The sequence below is a fragment of the Diabrotica undecimpunctata genome, chromosome 1, assembly GCF_040954645.1.
Source record: "Diabrotica undecimpunctata isolate CICGRU chromosome 1, icDiaUnde3, whole genome shotgun sequence".
Lineage (NCBI taxonomy): Eukaryota > Metazoa > Arthropoda > Insecta > Coleoptera > Chrysomelidae > Diabrotica > Diabrotica undecimpunctata.
In genome coordinates this window covers 171149236-171161423 of record NC_092803.1, presented here as the reverse complement: position 1 = coordinate 171161423, position 12188 = coordinate 171149236, and the positions used below count along the sequence as shown (strand labels likewise).

The 12188-nt window shown below is 31.2% G+C and overlaps 1 protein-coding gene across 6 annotated transcripts in view; it reads right to left on the bottom strand.

Moving 5' to 3' along the window:
- Positions 1-711: 711 nt before the first annotated feature.
- The window catches only part of LOC140432562 (phospholipid phosphatase homolog 1.2 homolog), a 114677-nt gene continuing 103200 nt past the window's right edge, over positions 712-12188 (bottom strand). For all 6 annotated transcript variants that reach the window (XM_072520535.1, XM_072520537.1, XM_072520534.1 and 3 more), the window contains exon 4: positions 712-6506. In XM_072520535.1, the coding sequence (XP_072376636.1) occupies positions 6213-6506 (294 nt within the window). In that variant the 3' untranslated portion in view covers positions 712-6212. The remainder of the gene's footprint in view (positions 6507-12188) is intronic.

Genomic DNA, 12188 nt, shown 5'->3' with positions numbered 1-12188 from the left:
TTAGATGTTCTTCTCTGATCTTTAAAAACGTCTCTTTTGTTTACTTACATTTTAGTCTTCTCATATCGCATTTTTGTTACTATTCTTTTTTGTAACCTTCTTAAATCTAAACCGATATTTACCAACAACAGGAACATCATCTGACGATATGTCAGCACCATATATTTGCTTATATTCAATAAAAATACTTTAATTTCTGATTACTATGGTTTAAATATTTATTTACTGTAGATGTTATTGGACAACCTATAGGTTTCCAAAAATTGAAAAATCACGTTCATAAATGTATACGTACCCAGTTTTCCAAATGCAATAAATGAAATAAAAGAGAAGTATAAAAACGTCAATTGTAATATTAGCCATTTTCTAATTTTTATAATAATTCTTATAGCCGACATACGTTTGACTAACATGGTTTGATTTATTTCCTATAATAAGAATGATGACGATGTGCAAAGATCCGGCGGATCGACTGTATTTATACTCTCTTTTTGATGTCCTCATAATATTTAGTGACCTCATAATATTTAGCATGATGACCTTTTAAAAACCGTTTTATTCTGTGTACTCAATTGTGTTTCTTTTTCCTGTTTTTATAAGTTCTCTTCTCTAAAACTTGTTTTATTTATAAGAAGAGTTTACCAATGCTACACTTTTGATGAATATTGACTTTTCGTTGTAGGTAAGTTGTATTCAAAATAAAAGCATATAGAATTTATAAAAATATTTATTGCATGAGGTGATATAAAACGAAAGTTCATTAAATAAATAAGCTAACCTACACATGAAATACTCGAAGACTATGTCCACATTGCAGGTGTTTTATAAAAACATCTGCGCTATATACATATATATGTACAAAAACTATAAGAAAGTGCTTTTTATTTCAATAACATTAACATGACTCGAAAAATACTCATACGTATACTAGAATAAGTCAAGTTGTATCTACGTAATTTAAATATTTTTCAAAAACCAATTACCTACATTATAATTTACTGTAAAATTAAATTTTACTACAGTAGTACGTTACAATGAATTATTAGTTATGACGTCTAACCCGATGGGTGAAGCTTATAAACCTTTCCAAATTAATTTTTAATAGTTGGTTAAACAAATAAAGCATTTTTCATCTTTTTCTTATATTTAAAATTTTCAAAGAGCTGACTTTGATTTTTGTATAGCAATGATCACACTGAAGCAATTATTGAAACAATGTTTTCATATATGGTAGGTCCTCCGGACTTAATTTAAGGTATTGATACTATTTAAGTTATATTTTGGATAATTATGAGAATTGGTTCATTGCTCTCTATATTCAGCTGCTTTTTGCAGAATGAGTGACCCGCTGAATTCTGAATTTGGTCGAACCGTCTGGCTGTTGAACCTCCTCTTGGTCTTTTCTCCGGAACTAGGATCCTCCGATAAACTGTCCAAGGTATGTGCAGCATGCTTCCCCAACACTGCACCTCGATATCAGTTTTTGGCGTTATTGTGTGCGAAGAATCAAAGTTTTTGCCTCACATAGAAATATTGAGAATACAAGTGCATTCACCAATCTCGTCTTGTTTTTTTTTGAGACATAGATCTATCTTTCCAAACTTGAGTTGTTGAACTCATCGCATTTTTTACCATACCGACGCTTCTCTAAACTTCTGCTTCGCAGTCGCTATCGTTAGTTATACTAGACCCAAGATAGTTGAAGCTGTCTAGTATTTGGTATTTCTACAAGTGGTTACTTAGTTCAATAGTGTTTTAATATATTTATCACCAATATTTTCGTCTTGTCTTTATTAGTTTTAAGACGAATTGTAATGTTTTCTAACTCAACTCTGCGCAAGCTTGTGTAGTGTCATCAGCAAATATTAAATTGGATATTTTTGTACCAACCACAGTCACTGCATCGACCCATCCTTTACGATTGTTCAGATTTATCGAGCTTAAACAATCAAAACCCTTTTAAAAGTCAATGAAGCATATTATCATTGGTACTTGAAATTCTCTCGACTTTTTGATGAGTTGTCTCAGGTGCAGGATTTGCTCACGAGTTTTTTTTTTTTTCATTTACAAATCACGCTTTGTCCTGCGATATTTGATAAAGAATGGAAGTACCGGAAATAAACTTGTACTGATTAATGCATACAGATAAAGCCAATCGTGATGAGGTTGTAGCTGGTTGAGTGAATGACAGATTTTCGCATAAGTCACCGAACTCATCCCACCGGCAAAATGATTGGAACCCGGCATTTATTCGGTGGCATATCTGCGTAGTAATGTTTACTACGAAATATAAGTTAATGTTATCTGCTATTCAGAGAGACTTATGCAATTCATTTCAAGTAACCGATGCCTGTAAAATAGGTCCTGTCAAAACCTGCGCGACGAAACGTCACAAATGTTTCGTTTAAATTAATATTTTTATGAAAGAGATTATTGATAATTTTTAAATAATGATTTTAATGTAATTACTACTATACAAGACTCGAAATTAGTAGGTACAGCTTATAACAAATGAATAAATTTGAAATACAAATTTAGGGCGGTAAGATTTTGACGTTAAAATTTATTTGAATGTTCATATCTCCACTCATCTCGTGTCATATCGCAAACTTAGTAGTCAATTTTGACTTTCTGGACACAAATCGTTAAATACATCAAGAAATCTTTCACCTTTCACAAACATAAACAAGGTTCAAGTATACGTATTCAAATATTCGAAAATAAAATTTGTCGAAAGTTAAAAAATGTATATTTTCCAAAATTGATCAAAGAAAATTTATATCATAAAAGACTTAATCAAAATAAAATTACTTGTCTCAGAAATTTACTTGTCTCAGAATATTTGGAATATTCTAAAATATAACTAAGTTATCTCTTCCATATTATTTCTGCGCCACGGAAAGAATAAATATGATCCTTAAGCAAAGAAGATCACTTTACAACCACATTTCTGCCTGATCCCAAAGGATAACCAATGGTTTTTTATGTTTGTAGTGTATATTCAAACTCATGTTCCTGTGCTCATGTGTACATGAGCAAAACTTGTCCATCTGCCAAAATCTGTCTCGAGAAATATCAAAGATTGACTAGATCTTAAATTTTCTCTCTTTGTGTAGTGGCAGAACACTGGCAATTAATCGGACATTTCATACTATTCTTCTGTTCCAGAAAAATTCATGAAGCTGTAGAAATTCAAAGGCATTCCGAGAATCTACAGAGGAAACATCTGTTATCCAACTTTGCACTACTTGGCAGATACAAATAGCGGTAACAGCAACTCACACTCTCCGAAGGAAGATGAGAATAGCCAACGACACAAATGATCAGCTATATAAAAGCTCTCATAGAGTAGTTTTATTTATAATATTTATAGGAAGGTGACAGCCATAGCTGACCTCAACGCATTTATACAATTGGGATCAGTAATCCAAAAAAAGAACATTTGAAAAGAAACGTTTACTCTTCATACCCTCTCTTTCTGGTCTTCACTCAACTCCGCAGGAACCCAGACACTACCCGAAAATAAGCTCAGCAGATGTCCAATCGTATTGCAAATGATACCTTTCCTTGGTGAGGTGAAGGCGAAAACTATTTTCCACACGTTTGCTAAAGAAAGTCCAATAATTCTATTTTTTGTGTAGTGTATAATTAAATTTTTGTTTTGATTAACCACCAAACACATCTAAATCAACACATCTAAAACCAACAAACACTCTTATTATCCAAAAAAAGAATAAATCGACTAGGTTTGAAATAATTATAGTCAATTCAGTTTTCATTTCTGAGTACGTAGATACTGAGTAACTGTGTGAATGCATCCCCCGGTAGTTGATGACAAACTACAGACAAGTACAGCGAAACGTTGAACTGGAACCACACACACGGTTCGTCCAACTCGGAAGACAATCAGTTGATACTAATAATTCGTTTGTTAATTTAAGATAATTAATACATAGCAAAAGCTTTCGATGATAGACTAATATGATTTATAGAAAATTTAACTCTGGACATTAATTTTTTGTTAATTAATGTTTCCTCCACTTATTATTATGAAAGATTTCTGATAGATATAACTCCAAAAACAACTAAAATCTGGATCAAGAAATACCAGGTACCACTCCAGGATATATTAAATGAGTATAACATTTACATTACGTATAACAATAATTTGGGAATGAGAAGACTAGTTTTAACGAAATTTTATAATCCTAACCTAAAAAATATATATACAAGTAATACTGGAATATTTACAAATTTTCTTCACAGACATAAAAGTAACAGCAACGACAAAGGCAAAAGTAAGATTAGTTGATAGATTACTTATTTATTACTGGTGTGATTACAAAAATAATGTGCTTCAAGCCGGACTAGTTTATTTTTTGTTTTATTTTAAAAGTCTTACTTTTATCCTAACCGTTAAAAAATTCTGCCTACATAATTAGGGTGGTAGTATAAATTATTTTAGGGTTGTTGGAAACATTTATTAAAAACCTTTTTTTATTGATGAAATCTTAATATCCTTATTTTTAATATTTTTGTATAATGTCATTATCTCTTTTGTCTACACCACTGATTTTTCTGTTATTCTACTGATATCAGTATGATCATTGCTAGCAGTAAATTAAAACGTTCATGTTGGTGCTGAAATATGTATTGCTTATTCTCTACCAATATTCGCTATGTTTGAAAATATTTTCTCCAGTTAATGCGTTTGGTTCTTCGGCTCTTTGGCCTGGTCCACTTTAAATATTTTCTATCTATACAGTGCTTCACACAGAAAAGTTATGTTAATAAGTAGGGACAATATTTTTTCTATTACCTATTATTATTGTCTAGTGTATTTTATAGCTATCTTAAAACTGCCAGAAAAAGGTCCACATTTTACAATTTTATATGCTGTCATATATTTTATATATGATCCCCCATATAACAATGCTGTCGTCAGTTGAATATCTAAATAGGTACAGTGCACAGATTCTAAATATGCCGGTGGGATATGGCTTCTATGCGTTGTATTATAGTTGGTGTGTGAGAGAAAAAGTTTTCGAAGTAATGAAATAACAAATTTTATATTATTACTTGTTATTTCATTATTTTGAAAACTTTCTCTCATACATCGAGTATAATACAGCGCATAGAATCCATCTCCCACCGGCACATTTAGAATTTGTGCACTGTAGGTACCTATTTCGAGTAAAAAAATAAATTGTATTTTGGGATACTTTTCATTTCCATAAATATAGCAGTTAAGTGTATACAGATATACAGGACCTACAGTTTGACATCCACTCCGAACGACTGTACTAGCAGAGAACTACATTTTCTACATAAGACTACTTCATTATGCTAAGGTGTGCAAATGACTATATTTGCCTCGAGCTACACACTCTAGCTAATTCCTCACCGCTCAAACGATCGGAAGTTCGGTATTCATTCAGTGGCATATCTATAAAGTGCTGTCTGCGTATCAAACAACTTGCATCTACTTTGGTTTTATTGACACGATTTATTTTATCAACATCGCTAAAATGGCTCTTTTTAAAATATGCCGAAAGACACAAAACACTGGCAATACTTTTTTGTTTATTGGGGGAATCGAGAACACTTACATCATTCGCACCATAGGCGGATAGACGTGCTCATGATCGAGTGAAGTTGCAATGTATATAAATTCAATCGCTGTAATATTTATAAACGGTGATTTTTTTTTTTTTTGACTTCGACTCTTAGTCACCCAGCCAAGTTAGTGAATCTTAAAAGCATTACTAATATTCATTTATGGTAAAATAACTGACCAGACAACTAACTAAAATATGAAATGTAGAAAATAAGAGGACCTATGAGGACTCAAACTATTTAGCCATTTATCCATAAAATATAATTACCTATACAATAGGTGAATTGAAATATTTAATTTACTTACACGCTAAGGTCTACTAGTTAGATAACCATGAATGCGTTGCATGGTGTGCGTTTCTCAGTCAAGAACTTATTACGCAATAACTTCCACTTTATACGTATTTTCGTCTTTTTACAACAACCACTGTTCCAATTTTTTAATTAGTATTATTTTCAATAAAAGCGTTTAATAATCACAGACCAAAGGCAAATTTCTTAAAAAATTACGTCATAATTTTTTGAAAACTACCAATTTAATGAATCCCACATTAATTACGTAGGCAGAACCATACCCACAACAATCAGAACAAGCATTATATTATAACACTAGTGGCGTCTTTGTTCTTAACATCTAAGAGTGTAGTTGTCGAGGCAGAAACTTTTGTGATTTCTTCAGTTCCAAAAATTTTCTTGTGCACTATTTTTACGGTGTATAATGCTCCTAGAAGCCCTAGGACGCATCCGGCTAGGACGTCCCACCAGTGGTGTCGTCTGTCAGTAATTCTTGTAAGAGAGCATAAAATGGACCAGAAAAGGCACACTGAAATTAGGAAGGGCTTCAGTAGTCGTCCAGTGTACATGGTTGACAGTCTGGTTTGAATGACATACTAAAATAAAATAAAAAAAAAACTTTAATTATTATGTACCTAATAATAGAGATTGTACTTAAACTGTCTAATATACTAATTAATACATCTTTAATTTAAGTTAAAACTGACATTCGTTATTTAAGTTGCTCACTAGAAAACATGAGAGATTTAACAAAAAACAAAAGGCTGGATATTAATTGGAAAACAATATATCACTTGCCTCAAGAACATAAGAATTTAAAGGGCAGGAGATTTGTAAAATTACACGATATCACTACAAATAGTTGTTATTTCTATTCCTTGTTTTTAATACGATCTGTGATACTGATTCATGTTTGTAATGTTTCTTGAGAGGTAACCGCCTACGATCTCTTTATGTCTTTGGAGGCCTTCGTTATTTGTGCTTTGCAACTGAGATTCCTCTAGCGTACTTCTTCTTAATTTGTCTTCTTCCAATTTTCTCAAGTGACTATACTCTTGATGAGTCTTCATCTTCTCTGTCTTATTACAACTTGTACCCCACATTATACTTTTATGCCTTAATGTCTTACGTCATATCTTATAGTTTTATCCATTATACTTCTTACTTAATATATTAATTTTGGTTATTATACTCATACCTTTGCTTTTATTAATAGCCCCTTTAATAAATTAACTTAAATGTTTGCACCCTTGTATGTGTTGTTCCAAATAGCATTCTTTAGATATCCTGATACTACAATTTGTGCTTTGTTGATAAGATTATTTATTCGCTTTTCTGTTGATAAGTGTTCTGGTTTTATTTTTAACCTCTTCTTCTTTATTATAGGTCCTGCTCAGTGTTTCATAAACGTCTACGCTCTCCATATCATGCATTCCAGGCATCCAACGTTAAAAACAAATAAAGCCCCCCCAAGATTATGTATGCGATAGAAGAGGGGGAGACAGCTAGCTTGGGGGACAGGGAGAACGAGTAGCCTGTCACCAGCACCCTGTCAGAATAGCTTTCGTATATGCTTATAATATCGTTAAAAAGTCTAGGAACTTAATGAAAACTACGGACACACTCAGGCGAGAAAAAAGGCAAAGAATTGGAAACCAAAAGATATAATGAGCATATCATGATAACCGCATTGAATATTAAGGTAAACAGAGGTCAGGAAATAAAAGGATCAGGAGAAAATGTAAACAATAATATTGGCAATGGTAGTGGTAATTTTGTGTTTCGCTAATGAATGGAAATAACCATCGTCTTTTTAAATCATAAACTGCAATATAAGTACATATTTAAGAATATAAGACGACGAAAACCAACGATAGATTTCGTCAGGAACACATGCTAAACACAAGCACATGAAGAACATTACATGCCAAACTTCAAACGCGAGGAATCTACCTTCACTAAATGTTGAAAGTGACCATTCTTTAGTGCAGGGACATCTTCGTTTTATTACTGTTCTTACAGAAAAGTATAGGACAGAAAAGCTAAGGACTAAAAATAGAATTGGATAAGGAAGGGGTAAGATTTATATAACCAAAAAGGCCAAGAGATAAAACCAAAATGAATCTCACCGATTATAAAAACTGAATCAAACTGGATTATGATAAAACGATAAAGAATTAGAACACGAAGCATTATAAATTAAAATAATAAAAATGAACAGGAAGTTCAAAACAAAAATGTATTGGCTCATTAAAGATATTAAGGAAATTAGAACAAAGTAGCTTTTTAAGATAAAAATCATCAAGACCCAAAGGCATACAAGAAGTACAAGATAATAAGAAATGAAATACATGAATTTGTAAGAAGAACAAATACAGAGCATTAACAGGAATTTACCAAAAAATTCACATAGACAAACATAAGGGAAAAAAGACATGAAAGAACATGTTGAAATAACTTATATTGAAAAAGAAAAATGGACTCCCTACATTACAAATATGTTTAAAAAAGAACCGTAAAATGCTGCCAGAATTTTTTTTTTTTTTTTCAAATATAACAACAAAATTCTTTTTTTCGAATATAACAATTAAAAAAATAGATATCACAGAACTTTTAAGTTCAGTTAAAAAATCACTGGAAAACCTAAAAAAATGCCAGTAAACCGAATTGTCTACATATGGTGAAAATATGCTTATTAAACAAATTCAAAGTTATTATGCTTTAGTCTTCAGAGACGAAAATGCCACTGAACCTCTAAAAATCATACGAACAAGCTGAATTTTGCTGGGAATGTCAGTTTTGGGACCCCAAAAATATGCAAAACAGTTAACCACTCCTACTCCCGGCTTCCCCATAAAACACCCCGCCTAAGGGGGGAAACGAAAAAAATTGATTTACCAAGAATCTGTACGCCGCAGTTATCTCTCAGAAATAACGCTTGATATATCAGTTACTGAGGGTTTTTACCTCCGAATTCTTCATTACTGAATCGATTCATTTGAAATTTTGTGTGTTGGTAAATAATTACTCAAGGAATAAAAGTTACCTAGTGCCGATGTGCGGCTCCACCCTGGGGGTGTTTGCCACCCCTTTTCGAGGGTGGAAATTTTTTCACTCAAAATAACCAAGCTATTCGATAGAAGGACAAATTTCAAACCAAAAATGTAGTAAACATTTTTTCGCTAGATCAATACTTTTTGAGATTCGCTGTTGAAAAGTGTCATTTTTAGTTAAAAAAAATATGTTTTTCAAAGGTTTTTTAAGAATAGCTCTGAAACTAAGAGTTTTATCAAAAAAGTGTAATGACCAAAATTAAAGCTCATAAAAAAACAAAAAGATTGGCTTTTTAATGAATATTTTCAGTTCAATATTAACTGAGTTATGGCTGTTCAAAGAAGGTTTGTTTTTGTTTTTGTCTTTCAATACTAGTATTTAACGTTAAATAACGGAAAACAGGTACATTTTTCGACAAAAACTCATATAATATTTTAAAAAGAGCTTCAAAAGACCTTTAAAATGAGTGGTGGTAAAAGTCCTTCGCACCAACTGTACGTGAGATACGATCAAAAAAACGATGGGTTTCTCAAATTTTTGTAACAAAAAACGCAATAAAACTAACGTCATGTTCACTAGGATTGAAATAAATTGTTTTCCTTATAGAATTCACTTTATCTTAGTGTTTTTTATATGATCCAAAAGTTTAGCCACTTTAGAATACCCAGTTTATGAAAAAAATATGATTACATTTTTTTTTGTAAATATTAAAAAAAATCTTTTTTTTATAATAACTTTAAAACTATAAAAGATACGTAAAAGATGACACAATACAAAAAAATAGATTTTTTTTCAACAAAAATTTTCATTTTTTAATTTTTTTTATAGCTTAAAAAATAACGGAGATATAGTTGGTTGAAGTTTGCTTTATAGCGCATGAACCACTGGTCTCCAACCCTTTGACCTTTCACCCTTTAAACATGAAGGACTTTAGAATGTTTTAACATTCCTACACGTATAGACCGTTAAATTACCTGTAAAATCGTTTTTTTTATGCATGTTGTAGCATCAAAATTGTACCAATAGTACTTTTTAGAATAAATTTTGGAGCATGGAAAAATTTTATAATTTGGAGCATTGGAGCATTTCGATGGAACTAATAGACATTTAAACTAGACTAAAAATAGTGCTCTTAAATTATCATCTCTTGTTCCGGCTGTAAGTGCTCTGGATGAACATACCAAAAGGGTTTTTTTTTACAAATCCAGATATGGTTGGGAAATAACAGCTTAAATATTTTGGATTGGGGTTGGTCTAAAAGTGGAGATTCTTTGCAACCAATTAAAATGCAAAGTTTACCAGCTCCAGAAGGACTGCTGAAAATTATTTTTTGCAATTGTACAAAAGGTTGCGGATCAGCGTGAGACTGTCGGAGGCTGGGATTGTTTTGCAATGCAACATGCGGAACATGCTGTGGTGACAATTGCCAAAATTGTCCTCTAGTAAACAAAGACCAATTGGACGGTGAAAATTATGATTCCGATGATGAATAGATATTCATTTATTTTGTACCTCGTTTTATATAAATATTATTTATTTTTAGTTTTTTGGAAAATAAAAAAATTGTAATATATTATAAACTAAATTTTTTCTATTTATGTCCATGTCTAAGTTAAGGATTTAAGGATTTTATTTTCATCAAAAGGGGTGCTTGTAAGGGTTGAAAAAAGTAGGTTCATTTTATAAGTAAAAAATTAATTTTTGTTTACAAACAATGCACTCTAAAAATGTTTCAAATCGTTAAAAATATTTTTTAATTCATTTTTTACAAAGGGGATGGTTGTGAGGGATGAAATGTTGAAATTATAATAAAATGTTATTTTATAAGCAAGAAATTAATTTTTGTTTAATAAAATGCACTCAAGAAATGTTTCAGACCAAGAAAAATATTAATTTTTTAAAAAAGGGGTTGATTGTGAGGGTTGAAATGTTGAAATTATAATAAAAAGTTATTTTATATGCAAAAAATTTATTTTCGTTAAATAAAATGCACTCAATAAATGTTTCAAACCGATAAAAATATTTTTTAATTAATTTTTGTCATAAGGGTGGTTGTAATGGTTGAAAATTTCCAATAAATAAAATATTATTGTATAGTTAGGGTATTCATTTTTATTTGTATTTAAATACATAATTGAAATGTCCCAAGCTGCTACGACTTTTTTTTCATATTATTTTTATAAAAAGTATTAGCTTTTAAGGGTTTTTAAAGGATTTTAAGGGTTGAAAATTGTGAATAATTAATTTTCATATTAGAGAACACATTACAATATTTACCTTATGCGAATAAACAAGATTTAAGTGCATAAAATAATTAAATCCGTGTTTTTCCCAGTTTTTTTCAATAAGGTGTAGTTTTCACCCCTTAAAAACAAAAAGCGCACCTAGAGTGTATATAACTTTTGAAGTAAACGGTAAGATAAGCTTAATTTGAAAATTTCAAAGAAATCGATGCAGTTATAAAAAATTCGGAGGTATTACCATATTTTAAGCCTCAGTAACTGGACTATGAAGCGACCTATGATTTTGAATGTTAGCCACGCGCGCGAAATCAGTTAAAAAAAATTTTATCAACTCGACGATAAAAATTAGATATCTTTTGATCAGAATGTTCCATCGACGTTGCGCGATTTTTGTCATTTTTTATGATTCTCATGAGATCAATAAAATTTATCACTTTTATTGACAGATCACTATGGAATTTCCATTGCTAAACCATACTCTTCAAAACCAATAGCATGAAATTTTGATTTTGTGTTTTGGCAACAAATTGTGGGGCATTTTGAAATATGCCTAAAAAACGCTGAATTTAAACTTTCACATTCCAAACAATCTAAACCGTTTAAAACTGCTTCTTTTTCATTACACAAGTACTTTTTTCGAAGCTGGACAACTTCAGCTACAAATTCCACCCAATACCGTATTCGTGGAGGCATTCCCCGTGACGCGATTGTTTGTAATGTAAAAGTTTAAATACTGCGTTTTTTAGGCATATTAGGCTTTATCAACGGAAATTCCACTAAAACCGGTCAATGAAAGTGATAAATTTTATTGATCTCATGAGAATTACTTCATATAAAATAAAAAAAATTGCATACGAAAGCTGTACTCCTCACCTTTAAAACGCCGTTTGATTTTTATTGATAGCACATTCGGATCAGCAGATATCAAATTTTATTTAAAATTTTATTGCGCGCGTAACTGATATTCAATATCGCCTGTAA